Consider the following 14,467-nt stretch of genomic DNA (forward strand, 5'->3'; position numbering starts at 1 on the left):
AGGACAGAGCAATCTTAGGTTGAAGTATTAACAATTGCACTGTATAACAAGACTGTGGACACTGAAACCAGGACAAGGTCCAAAAGTCTTGGCAAAAGCTTGAAAACTACCTAAACGCCTACCTGACTTTTTGGGTTCTACCTTTTCAGAATAATCATATTGTGGTTAAGTTTTAGAAAGAATATAATCAGTAAAAAAAGAAGAATTTTCTGCATTGGTGGTGTTCACCATATTACTCTGCATCATTTCATCTACCATCGTGAAGGAAGAATGCTCCAGGGCAAGAGCCCATCAATTTACAGTGGGAACTATGCCACTCAGGCAGATGGGGATACCTTTAGGTAGCCAAAAGATCATATATGTGCATCAGCAATGGGTGCTCAAGGCATGATTCCCAGCTGGGAACGCTGAAAATTCTGTCCATCACAAGCTGTCTGTTGCTCTTAGCCACAGCTAATCCCTCATGGGTCTGAATTATCGTTTTAAAACAAAGATTGCCTTCTATGGCCATGTAAGGATCTTGTGTGAGCAAGGGGTATGGCGCAGCAGGAGACTTAAATGTCATGGAAATGTTAAACTGGTTTGTGCTGATGGAGAAGAAAGGCTAGGAAGCAAAATATATGAATCAATATATATAATAATATATATAATTCATAGGCATGAAGTGTCCTATTCCAATCAGGGCACACTGAATGTGTTTTACAAATGGTCCTTATACCTTTCATGCACTCAGAAACTACATGATTTGACCACTCATTACATAACACACTAATGCTACTATGTTGAAAAACAACTATAAATCTGTGGTGCCATTGTCCATCTGATTCTTTCTTGATTTAGGTGTCCCTGGAGTTGGTCTTGCTACAGTTACCTATGATGTCATAGATAATAGGAGGGATTTTTTCAGAGGACCCTGTTATCTTAATAGTCCAGGGGCACCTTTCTTTTTCATGGATGGCTTTAAAATTCTGAGAAACAAAAGGTCCTTATCTTCAAGGCGGGGGCTGTTCTCCTTGTGGTGAGCTGGGGCTCTCCAGCTACAGTCTTAACCATGATTATGCAGTACACAAGGTAGAATAAGTATCTCTTAAGAAAGTTAGTATTAATTTATACAATTAAGTTCATACAGCTTCATACTACGAAGCCTCGCTAGTGCAGCTCTCAGGGAATGAGATTCTCCTGGCAGCAGCCTGGAGCCCAAGGTACAGGCCTTGTCTGCAGTGCTAGTGTTTTATCAGGGACTGCAAGGAGACACTGCAGAGGTGGAGGAGAGAGGGCTCATTCTGACTAAAATCTGTGCTCGGGAAGGGGCCTGTAACAGCGAGCTCCAACCCTAGGGAAAGGCGGCTGGTCGGCCCCAGGCGGACCGGGCACAGGGGTTTTCCAGGGGGCAGGGGACACCGTCCCGCCCGCGCACGGGGCGAGGTACGGCACCTCACCCTTGGTGCCTCTCGCAGTGCGCGGCGGGACCCGGCAGGACCCCGCGGGACCCGGCAGCACTCAGCCGCTCCGGAGCCGCGAGGGGCGGCCGAAGGTTCCACGGCCCAGCCCGTGCCGGGTCCCGCCCCGCCGGGTGTGTCCGGGCGCGCACGCGCGGCTGGAGCGGCGGAAGCCTACGGTTGGTTCCGCCTCGTGCCCCGCAGCGGGGCGGGCGGGGGGCGGCGGGGGCGGCGGGTGTCGGCCCCGGCCCGGCCGGGAGGGGCGGCCCCGGGCCGGGGGGGCGGGAGGGGAAGGTCCGAGGGGGATGGAGAGCAGCGGCTGCCCCTCGGGGCGCGGGCGCCTGGTGCTGGTTGCTTCCTGGGCACCTTGGAGCGTCCCGTGTCGCCATCCTTTGGACCTCAGTTCCAGGAGTGCTGCTGGGTGTGCAGAGAGCTGGGGAGAGAAACCCATGGCAGGCTTGAGTCTCTCCCCAGGTGTGAAACAGGGAAGTGCTGCTGCCGCTTTCAGGCAGCTCCGGAGTGCTGGCTGTACTGCGAGTGGCGAGGAGGGCATTTGGTGCCGCCGAGGTGCCGTGGGCGAGGCGCGTGGAGCGGCTGGCGTGTGCTCCCGCAGCACGGCACAAGGAGGGGCAGCGGCCACCGCCTGCCTTGGCTTCACACTTTCATTTCCCAGCTCCAGTAGTTAGTCGGGTCTTCGTTCCCGTCACACCGGTGATCCAAACAGTGATGTGCTCAAGTAACACGCATTACTTGTCTAGAAGTGGCTGTTTGGTCAGCGGTGGGCAAGCATAGTTTTCATGGGATTTGTGATCATGAGAAGCAGTGGGTATACATGAATAGCAAGCCACGTGGGTGTCCAAGCCCGTGTAACATCTTTTGTGAATGCAGTGGATGTTTACAGGTGCACTTTGGTAGATCCTATCAATGAAAAATAATTGGTTGGGAATATCTTGCCTACCTTAACCAACCTGTCAACAGCCACCTGACTGTGTAGTGCCGAGATCTGTACTGACAACCATCCATTGCATAAACATGGGCAAGGCCAGGTGCGTGGGGTTTTGTCAGGGCAAAAATATTCTCTGGCTTGTGTTAGCTGGTTATGCAGATACCAGGTTTTTTAAATGCAAGAGCTGCAAAAGACATAATAGTAATTCCATTCTGACACTTGATAATAACATGACTTCTTTAAAATCTAGTTGAAAGTAATTTTGTTGATTAGTTCAAGTCCACTTTGGTTTTTTTCCCCTGTTGAAGTGTATTTTTAGTTTTATATCAGTAATTTTTGGCAGTAATTCTTAAGATTTCGGGAAAGTTGTCTAAAACTGCAGCCGGATCCACAAATTAGGGGAGGCTCTTGATTGATACGGCCTTTCCTTGGCTAACACAAGTATTATGACAGGTGTGTCTCTTGTGTTTCTATTGTCTGTTCCTTTTTCTGTCTGACTTGCTTAGCGTACAGCCTTTTTAGAAAGTGGTGGTTTTTTCCACTGTAGAAGTGTATTTTATGGGGCATAGTATTGTTCAGTTTGCATAGGGTCTTAAAACTGTTTAATGGTGAGCGTACAATAAATTACTGATTGTGTCATTCTGGACTTACTTAAGGATTTGTGAAAAAAGTTCTGCAAGTCAGATTTCAGAAGTCTTACTTTTCTTACTGAGAAAGCTAAAGTGAGACATGGTTTCTAGTTATGGATCAGTGCAACACCCATGAATGTGCAAGGAGCTGGCTGTCATGCTTCTTAGTGTGAGAAACTGAGTACTGCTCCTGTTAGGTTTATTTATGAAACACAGTTTTCTAAGTGTGTTTTGCATCTTGATGCAAAATTGTATACCTTTTTTTCTTAAGTTTGCATTTAAATGAATCTGTTAAAGCTATTTAAATATCATGATAACATTTCTGGTTAGAGCAAAGCTTTCTTATTTCTTGGAATTGAGTTTCTGCCTGCATTCTGCGGTCTCATTATTCAGTGAATGTCACATGAGCAGTCGTATGGCAGGTGATTGTAGTGAACAAAAAATGGAGTTAATTGAATTGGGTGGAAAGAAAAGGGTTAGGAAAAAATGTTGTCCAGGCATCCTGTAATAAAAGTATTTTTTTGGAAAAGCAAGAACAATTCTTGATCATGCAGGAAAGATTCAGTCATGGTTTGGTAAATCTGAAACTTTCCAGAGGTACAACTTCTGTTTGCCTTCTAATGCTTTGTGTTTGAGATGTTTGTTTGAGATATTTAGAAAAAGTGGCTATAAATTAGGGTATGAGGCAAGAAAACTACAAAACCTCTAACGTTAGTGTTGTGTATTTTCTCATAAATTATTTAATTGGAAAAACTTTAGGCATTGCTTGTATGAATACTGACTGTATACGGATATAATTCACTTAATTGTTTCTTTCAATTGATTTGTTCTAAACCTGCTCATAGACTTTTTCCGCTACATATTGTAGTTTTTCTGATCAGAAATTATGCATCCTGAAGATCAAAATTAGTTGAGATCAGTAATCGTTACTCTTGACATTATATTTGAAAAAATAAATATAATTCATTTGAAATGTGTTTAAAAAAGAAAAGGATATAAATTCACTTTGTCTGTGAGTTAAATTTTAATCTAGTACTTCCTACCTAGCCATCAGATTGTGCTCGTTAGGTTTTTTTCATTCCCCCCACCTTATATATTTATACATGGTATGTAAACTGAGAGAGAAGAGAAGTTCACTTTGCTGGACTAAGTCAATATATTAACATTGTTTATTCAATATTGCTGACAAAAGTATAATGACAAACATAAAACTTAATTTAACATTAAAATAGGCACACGGGAAGTAAATGTATGTTACTGTACGTAACTGAAATACATTGACAGTAGTGCAGTTTTATATGGACCTTTGTCTGAACACACATATCCTTTTAAATCTATATTAAAATTGTGAAATGGCCTAGAACCTAGATTTGAGGCACGCTAGTTAGAAGCAGCATGTCAGTTCAGAGGAAGCTCTACTCAGTCAGGTGAAGTGTGCAAAACAGAATAAAAGGTAGCCTATTATATGCTGCTTATCAAACAAGTGTTGATGGTTGTTTGAGTATCACACTGTTTTCTTTCTCTTTCAGAAAAGATATAGAAGGTGATGATGAAAAATTGCTCTTTCTTGAGATTGGGACCTTTATTTGTGTAATTCCAACTTAATTGTGGAACTTCACATCAAAAGTATGGGTTTGAGGATGGGTGGTGTTTGTTGAGGTTTTTTTAATTATAAAAGAATAATGTCATGCAGGCAAAAGTTAGTCACCGAGTGATAAAAAGTTGGGGTATATTTCTGTTACAGGCACTCTTACTGTTTTCTTCGGAATTTCTCTCACTGCTATTGCTCACACATTATACTTAGTAGGTCACTTGGAAGCAAGTATTTCTGTAATTATATCTCTCTGTTTTGTTTGTTGAGCTGTGATTTCCCATTCTGAGGAAGTGCTGTGAAGTCATGGAATCTCTGCTGCTCTCGTAAGATGGAAAACAGATGGGTTCCTCAGTGGTTAACAGTGTTTCTAGTGTTTCTGTCAATCTGCATGATTTTCCCTTTGTAAATCCACAGTGACTACTCCCAATCACCTTCTTGTCCTTCATGTATTTGAACGTAGTTTCCAGGATCGTTTCCTTCACTTCCCAGGGAACAGGGTGAGACTAATAGGCCTATAGTTGCCTGGATCCTCCTTCTTGTCCTTGAAAACAGGGTTGACACTTGTTCTTCAGTCCTCTGGAACCTCACCTGTCAGCTTAAAACTTTCAAAAATAATTGAGAGTGACCTCACAATGACAGGGCCAGCTCTCTCAGCACTCAGGGTGGCATCTCATCAGGTCCCATGAAAGTGTTCAGTCCATTTTCCTAAGGATTTCTTTATCTGATCCTCCCTTACCCAAGAATAAGTCTTTCCCACTGGTCTGAGGCACCTGGGATTCCGGAAAGCAGGTCTTACCCGTTAAGAGCAAGGTGCGAAGAAGGCGCTTTGATCTTTTTGTATTAGTTTGCCACTTTCAGCAGGCCTATGTTTCCCCTAGCCTGCCTGATGCTGCTCATGTACCTGTACATGACTTTCTCTGTGGCCTTCCTATCCCTTACCAGATTCAACTCCAGGTGGACTTTGGCTTTCCTAATCCCATCCTAGTGCACCCAAGTGGTGTTCCTGTATCAGGTGTGTACACACGCTTGATGTAGCTCCACTTCACCTCTGTTTGGTTGATTGTAAGATCTCTGTTGTACACAATATCCTTCATCCTTTGCTTGCAAACCCTGACCACCACTTCCTTGCTCATTCAGAGGTCACCACCTTTCTCTCTCATCATTCCTAGTTTAAGCCTTCCTTTAGCAGATTGATCAGCTTCTTGGCAAAGATGCTTTTACTACACATAATTTCAGGTGGATCCTGCACCTCTTCCCCCTCAGTTCTTGGTCCTCATAGAAGATCCTATGGATATAAAAGCTGACTAGCTTTTGCACACTCTGCACAACCACTCATTCATCTGCAGGATCTGTGTGCTCATCCTCAAGTTCTCCCCCTTCACCAGCAGGATGAACGAGACACCACTTGGCTACCAGGCATTGGCCAACACCCTGTGAGCCTTTTACTCCATACCTAGTATACTTCTGGTCTGCCGTAGCTATATCCATGGTGCCTCTATGAAGAGCAGCTGGGGGTAACAGCCTGAGGGCCAGACTACTACCAGCCTCCGTAATAGCCTCTCCATGGTTTCCAGGCCCCTGGCAAGCAGAAGACCTTGCCAGGTGACAGGTTGGGCTGGCAGAGGTGTTTTTGTCCCTGAAGCAGGAGTTTCCCACCACTTTTCCTTACCCCATTCTTCCCATACTGCCACAGGACTCAGACACAGAGGCTCAGAGGCTTCCTTGGACAGAGCTTCCTGTCTGTGTCTGCTGCCAGGGCTCAGAACCTGCTCTGTGGATCAGGTGGAGCAGGAACCCTCCTTCTGGCGCTCGAGCTCACAGGCTCCCAGACTTCACTGCGCTCTGTGTCTCCATGTTCAGCCTGACAAGCGGAGGCTCTGTCTGCTTCTCCTTGGTGCAGCGGGGGTTCCTGTAACTGCAGGAACTTGGAGGGGATGTGGTCCATCTCCTTTTCAGCATCCCTGATGTTGTACAGTCTGCTCACCTTCTCCCACAGCTTATCTGCTTGTGGAGACAGATCCTCCATCAGTACACGCTTAGAAGAATATAAAATGGTTTTTTGTTCTAAACCTGTTGGTTACCAAAGCCAGCTTACAACAGAGACACTTTAAGAACTGGCAGATTCAGGAATATAGCACTCCATCATTTTATGTCTAGAGACTGTACATATGTGTGTAGTGTATTAATACCTTGTAACAGCCTGTGGTGTGTGCATGCTACATATTAACAGAGAACAGTAAATATAGGCCTAAATAGATTTTATGATTGTCATGAGCTTAGAAACAATTTTAATACTACAATAGCTGTTTTTAGTATACAACATGGTTTTAAAAGCAAGTTTTAGGAAATTTGGTGGATTTTTAGGATAAAGAGAAACACATCGCTCTGCTATACCTGAATGGGAACACTGTTGCCCTAGAGGATACAAACAAAGGGTTATAATATATAGTACAAAGCAGAAGTGTGGGAAAATGACAGCTTGTTTGGGTCTGATTTTGATCAGAGATCTAGAAAAAGAAGAAAAGACATTAATGAAAATTATGAATAATATTAAACAGGGAAATTGTGAATAGAATTTAGGGCAGTCAAACATGAAACAAGTAGAGCAAAACCCTTGGAAACAGAGATACCTGACTGATAAAATTTCAGTGCAACAAGTAGAAGCTGAAACGAATGGAAAGAAATCCATCTGAAATGGATAAGTTCCTGAAGCCCAGAAATCAGGGTAACTAATGGCTAGGAGAGTAGATTAGGATTTATGTGTCTGTTGCAATATTAAGATAGGACTATGAAGGTAGCCTGACAAAAAAGTAACACTAGTAATCCTTCCTTTGAAGGCTCTCTGTGAAAGACGTTAGGGTAGTGATTTCTTTCTCTGTGGGTTTGCTATAAATGTCATGAGAGAGATTTTTTTAAGCACGGAAAAAACAAATTCCTAGTGAAGTTTTTGACTATTTTACCATAAAAGTTTTAAAAAACAAACCTGAAATTTAGGGGTGAGGCTATAATAAGTAGGTGGGATGAATCTTTGTATGACATAAACCATTGCCTGTATTTCTTGTTTGCTTTGCAACCATTTAATTTTGATGGAAGACTTTTCTTTAATATTTATATCCTATGCTGCTGCCACCTGGTTGACAGTTGCTTGCTTTACCTATTACTTACTAGTTTTCACAGGTAGTTGTTTTACTTGCATCTTGATAATAAATGTTACTTTTTAATGAGATATAACTAGTTAATGAAATCATAAAATGTTTTGCTACCTGGTACTTGAAACGTGTTTGTGAAATGTCTGTAAGTTTTTCTTTAATTCCTTAAATCAATACCTGACATGTTTTATTCTTCCTTATTTGAATGTATATGGAATCCTGTAGGTTGCATTATACTACTTAGTTTACTCCTTAAAAAAAAAATAAAAATTTTTTCTTTATTTCTTTAGGAGTATCTTTTCTTCCTGGGTCGTGACACCTGTTTGTGTTCAATGGGGCAACGAATTCACTTTGTGGTTGACCCTCAGGGTTGGTGCTGCATGGGCCTAATTATCCTTGTCTGGCTGTACAATACAGTCTTCATTCCAAAGGTCATCCTTTTTCCTCACTATGAAGAAGGAAATATTTCAGTTGTGGCAGTTTTGTGTAAGTAATTTTAACTTAGCTGTTTTTTCTACTAGTAAAAATAGTATCTCTGGGCACTATTTAACATATATGAGAAATGTCAGAAAATAAAAAATAAAGTGAAAGATAAAGACAGTAAGATAAAGGATAAGAGTACTGGGATGGCTGGAAGGGATTCTTTTTTGTGTTCTGAGAAGCTGAGACATTTCATTTCAGAGGTGTTATAGTAGAACATCCTTGTGTGGTGAAAAGCATTAATAATATACAGCTTTCACATCCTGTACCTAGAACTTGTTGACAGGATTTCAGGTCCACGTCTCTTAGTGCTTGTAAGAATTTGGGGTGGTAGTGCTGATGATGACTGGTAAAAACTGAGTTTTGTTAGTGTTGTCATACATCCCTGGATGGGTCAGCTCATATGAGTTATGCTATTAGGTCTTGCTGGGGAAAAGGCTTGTATTATGTCTGGAACTAACTTTAAAGTGAAGATGCACTATTGGGAACATCCTTCCACGTGGAGGCTTTGCGGTGTAGAGTGATTGGTGCTTATTTGATAGACAGTGGAGGAACTTTTTAAAAACAGTAGTATGGTCATAGTGGCATCCTGCTGGTGCCATCAGATCTGTTCACTGCTACCTTTTCCTCTCCCTTTTTAAGACTGGGGAGTACTTAATGTTGTAGACTGTATAGTACCAAAAATATGTCTGGAATTGAATGAGAAGGCTGAGTAATTTCCAGCTCAGTACTGGAGCATCTATATTTTTGATGTAGTGTATAGTAGATACTTTGTACACCTGAAAAAGACTAACAAATGCTTATTTATTTTTTTTAGGTTATTACTTCTGCTCATTATTTTGTATAGGTTCATTACTTAGAGCTTCAGTAGCAGATCCCGGAAAGCTACCTGAAAATCCAAAGATACCAATTACAGGTACATTAAGTTATTTCTATATAATTGAATAAAAGTTATTTTAATCTCCTCAAAATAATTAGGAATCAATTTGACTTTGTGAGATTTGATGGAAACCATGAGCTGTCTCTACTGATTAAAGTTAGTATGTCACTATTTTAAACTTGTAAATTTCTAGCACTTTTCCTGATGTAGACTCAAAGCTTTTTTTTCGAAACTTGTATTCCACCAGAAGTTCAGTTATGTAGGACTTTCTGCTAGGAAATTTTTCCACGGGAAGAATTCTTTTTGCGTTCTTTCAAATATATTGTATATTTTGTGCAAAAATGTTTTTTTCTAATGTAAGGTATCCATTTGAATAGCTCTCCAACCTTTGCATGCTCCATTCATTCCATACAGCAGTGCTACTTTATAGATACTTCTGAAGATGGAACATTGAGGCTAGACTATGACTTTGATATTTTGATTTGGTGGGTGTTATACCAGGGATTCTGTACTTTTGAAAGTAGCACTTTGGTTCTCTGGTATTCTCTGTTGACAGGAGGATACATATTTGCACAGTATGAATTGTATTAAAAAATGAGTTGGGGTGTTTCTGAACTCTGCTGGTAGCTACCCTATTAGTGAGTGACACCTTTGTGACACTGTATTTATGGGAACAGATTGCAAATCAGTTTCCATCTGTCATTATTACTAGTTTAATGATCTCAGATATTGGGCTTCTTTACTTCCAGTATTCAAATGTTATTTGCAGCAAGAAAGACCAGATTAGTGCTGCTTGCAGGTGGCACAGAAGTGCTATATTTAACTTTATTTTGTTTACATAGGAACAGTGTTTTATAGTATAGAATTTCAGAATGCTCCACAGTAAAAATAAGCTTTTTTTCTTTTTTTTCTTTTATCCCTGGGTTTAAGGAATTTCTGTGCATCAAAAAAAGTTTATTTAGGCAGAAATAACCAGTCAAAGTATTTAAATTTCTCAGTCATCCACCTATTTTCCTTAAAGACAGAAAATATATGTTTTTGTGACTGGAATTATTACAGCGTTGATGTGACTTGTTTCCCATGTGAAGATGAAATTTCTGAACATATGATTTGAATTTTAATTTTCAAAGAATTCCTCTAATTTGGATGGTGCAATTTGAGATAAATATAAGCTGAGCAATAGTAGCTCCTAGTACTTTCAGCTACTCAGTATCTCCAGAGATTAGCTTTTAAAGAATCTCACATTAGGTCTTTAATAATAGTGTATATTTGTAAATAAAAACCTATCCTCTACCTGTTTTTTGATTGCCTTATGTGTAAAACTGCATGTGGTGAGAGGCACGTATTAAAATGCTTTGGGTTTGAAGATGCTCCTGAAGCATTTGTTGTGTACTGTATTTTAGCTAGCAGGCAGTAACAGTATTTCCTCAGGAGGTTTTGAAGGGCGATTGTATCATGATTCTGTCTAGCAAATAGGTTTTTTTCACAGTAGAAGTGTAAGAAAATAATTGTGTTCCAGTCCTTCTTGTGTGAGTCACAGCTTTTGTGCTGTAATAATTGCTCCATAGAAATATACAGGAAAAGAGAGGACTTTGGAGAGGGAGACTGACACAGAGTAGCAGTAATATCTTCCAGTTTAATTAAGGTCACAGTGGGGAAAAGTTTTTTGTGTGGTGCTTATCCTTCTCAGATAATAGTAAGAATTTTTTTTAAATGAGAATCACAAGCATACCGACTTGTTATGAGCACACAGTACTGAGTCTAAACCTCTCTAATATGTCTTACATTTTCACCTAGAACGAGAATATTGGGAGTTATGTAACAAATGCAACATGATGAGACCAAAGCGTTCACACCATTGCAGTCGTTGTGGACATTGTGTGAGGAGGATGGATCACCACTGTCCATGGTAAAACCAGGACATTTGTTCTAATAATCTACTGTTGTTTTAGTGATTAATTTTGAAGGCAGCAATGACAAACTGCAGAGGACAGCATTGACATCAGGATCCCCCTGTGTTAATCTAACCATGTTTCAAACTATCTTTTTTGTCAATCACTACTTCAGAAAATAGTGCCAGCATAGTGCTTCTGTCATTCTGGCTTAGCTTGGTAATGATATCCATGCTAATTCTTGTATAAAATCGCATCCATGTAACTTCTGTGATTCAGACTATATCTAAGTGTCAAAGGTTTTTAATCTTATACTTAATATAGCTAGAATTCTTGTGATTCCTTTACTTCTTCATGTTGGAGTATGCAGAAGGAGTTTTTGAATAGGGATACCTGTTTTGTCTTCTTTTCCTTTGGCTAATGCCTAGGTCCTATTTATTTCTCATCAGGGTAACCTGTGTTCGCATTTATTTCAAACCACTTGTTTGCATTTCCAGATTTGGGACTCTACATAGTTCACAACCAGTGAAATGTGCTGAGTAGCAGAAGATAATATGTATTGCTGTGAAATTTTGCAGACTTTAAAAAACCAGTTCTATGAGTTCAGTATTCCTTAACATTGCAGGAGTATCTCTGCTATATGAAAGTATAGATAAATGTGTCTCCAGTTCTAAGCATTGATCTCAGGAGTGCAACTTACACTTTAAGTGGCAGTGCAATGGATCCAGCAGTTCATAACATTTGCTCCAAAAGTAATCATAAAGTCTCTTATTCACAGTATCATAACTTCAGTGTGAAAGTATTTGTGTTTCTTCTTTATATATACACACTTTTTTTCTCTGCAGGATTAATAACTGTGTTGGTGAAGACAATCATTGGCTGTTTTTACAGCTGTGTTTCTACACTCAGATCCTTAGTTCCTATACGCTGATACTTGATTTCTGCCATTACTACTACTTTTTGCCTCTGAAAAAAGAAAACTGGGTAAGAGTCCGCTTTCTCTACAAATCGAATAAATAGCTAGTATTGCAGTGCATTTGTTTTGGTATCTGGTTACTACACATTTCTGCTGGCTCAATTGTTGAAGAGAGTTCAACTATATGTATGTTATCAAGTAAGCAGACTGATTTATGGTAAGTAATAAAACATTTTTCTGAAATGTATATGATTTCTGTGTGTTAAAAACACAATGTTAGTTTTCTCAGAAATCTAGGAAAGGAGGACAAAACAAGTTAGGTTTCTTTAGAAGTGATAAGGAGTACTGAGAGGAAACAAGGTATTAAAATTTTCTTTTACTTTCTGCAAAGTAAATTTATGCGGAGTATATATCTATCCTAATACCCTATTTAAAAATGCTGATATTGCCAGAAAAAAGTGAGAAAAACATATGACCATTCTGCAAGGAGAAAAATATACATTGGGTTTGAAGCAATATTTTGTGTTGCTTTGAAAAAGTTATGTGGGTTAAGGGAGAATTAAGTTTGATTTGTTTTACTTGAACTATATATAAATAGATATCATATTTTCATATCTTGTCATCAGTAAAAGGCAGTTGAACACACAAACAGAGAAAATGGACTTAAGATTGGAATAGAGTAAAAAATAGTGGAATTTCTTCTATTTTGAAACTCAAGTTGTAAAGTCTCTGTCTCTGGTGCTCATTTATGTTTATTACCTGTAATTTTCAGAATATTTAAGAGGTTTGCTTGAAAGTTGCTCAGTGCTTGAAAGTGCCAGAACAGCAAAGGTAGTACTCTTTCCTTTGAAGAAAATGTTACAAGATCTTCCTTATAAAGAAGCATAAAAACTTCTACCTACAATCTGAAATGGACTTTTTATTTGTATGGAACTGTAACAAATATAAGTACACTGTAAGACCCCAGCATCAGAGCTACGACCTCACTAAGGGAGTTTTACTTTAAAAATAAACAAGGCTCCAACAATATCTCTGGATTATTAGAAGAGCCCTCAGTTCTTTCAACACCTTAAGAGAGAGCACAAAAGAGAAAAGCTACACACATTTTCTCAGGGGATACTTTTACTGGTAGATTTAGGAAAAAAAAGAGTACTCGGCAAAAGTTTAAAGGGTAGCATACAACCAAAGCAAGCATTCCATGAAGCATTGACTTAGCACATGCTAACACATACAACATAGTGAAAGCCAACCCATCCAGTATCCTGCTATCCCAAATATTAAGAAAGGAAATTAGAAGACAAGGAAAAGAAAGAGAGATGAAAGGAGAGATATAGCCCATTCCTAGATCCAGCATAGGTCCAGCTACAGGAGGCTAAAAATGGTGGGTTTGAACATGTGGAGAGCACATCTTTGGTTTTATCTGCTCTGACCCCCTGTGGTCGCCCCTCCTAGGTGGGATTTCTGGCCCACTGGGGCTCTGGGGCGGGGTAAGAGGCATTGCTCCCACTGTGTCATCTAGTCTGAGGCTGGGATAGGGGCTCCAGGGTGTGGTATAGGCCGTGCTCCCAGGCTGCCTTTGACTGACCGCTGCTCCGGAGTTGCCTGGTGAGTCTCGAGGCGCTGGCATGTGGAACAGGGCATGACCTCACCTCCATGAGATTCGACTTGTCCCTCCTCCCCCACCCCGACATGAATTATTCTGACCCAATATAATAATCCAATGTCTCACATGCACTAAAGAAAAAGACCTAGAAAACAAGTTTAAAACATGTTCAAAATTAGATAACATTCCAGATGTTGTAAGTGAAGAGACTAAGATAATCTCAGATATTGGTAGTGTGCTCTAAATTTTGTTGAGATTTTTTTCCAAGTACTGAGGTGCAGCAGATTTTTTAACTCCATGTGGATGTGACACCCCAGCGTACTCTCTGCTGGTGATGTCACACTCATCTTTCAAGGCTGCTGGAGACTGGCCTTTCCTTGTGGGTATGGCAAGTCCCATTTTCCATTTTGTTGAACAACTAAAGTTTATTATATGATTTTGTATCCTATTTTATAAATAAGAATATTAAACTTCATGAAAAATTCTGCTCCTGAAAAAGAATGGGGTGTAGCCTTCCAAGCTTCTTATTTGCCCCTGTATCAGTCTAAAGTGGATGTGATGTTCCCATGAAAAAGTGTGTGAAGATGATGTTTCAAAGGAGAAAATTTAAGAAGTCTGTACTTCTTGGATAATCCAAAACTGAGAAAAGTGCTATAATCAATTTCATAGATACCAACATTTTTTTATTATGTAATGTTCCAAAGTTGAGGGGTTTTGTAAATATTTCTTAAAAAAAACTTCTAAAGGAAGTTAATTATTTTTTTTCATCTATATCAGCATTTCCATTTGAATTATTTAAGTGATGCTAGAAATATGGAACAGAGAAAAACTCACTGTCTGCTTGGAACATCTTTCCATAGATGCTGAGACAGACCTGTAAGCTTCTAATAGTGTAATATCATGATAGAGTATTTCCTTTTTATTGTGAGAGTTCCCTGA

General features: G+C 39.9%; 1 protein-coding gene across 8 annotated transcripts in view; it reads left to right on the forward strand.

The window, feature by feature from the left end:
- The first annotated feature begins 385 nt into the window (after positions 1-385).
- The window catches only part of ZDHHC21 (zinc finger DHHC-type palmitoyltransferase 21), a 53,139-nt gene continuing 39,057 nt past the window's right edge, over positions 386-14,467 (forward strand). For 4 of the 8 annotated variants that reach the window (XM_051768216.1, XM_051768220.1, XM_051768221.1 and 1 more), the window contains exons 1-5: positions 1,636-1,913; positions 8,048-8,243; positions 9,055-9,153; positions 10,915-11,026; positions 11,855-11,993. In XM_051768216.1, coding sequence (XP_051624176.1) covers positions 8,090-8,243; positions 9,055-9,153; positions 10,915-11,026; positions 11,855-11,993 — 504 coding nt within the window. In that variant the 5' untranslated portion in view covers positions 1,636-1,913; positions 8,048-8,089. The other 4 variants (XM_051768217.1, XM_051768218.1, XM_051768219.1 and 1 more) reach the window with 4 other exon arrangements.

Source organism: Manacus candei, unplaced genomic scaffold (genome assembly GCF_025592945.1).
Source record: "Manacus candei isolate 608988 ecotype Guabito, Panama unplaced genomic scaffold, ASM2559294v1 h1tg000093l, whole genome shotgun sequence".
Taxonomy (NCBI): domain Eukaryota; kingdom Metazoa; phylum Chordata; class Aves; order Passeriformes; family Pipridae; genus Manacus; species Manacus candei.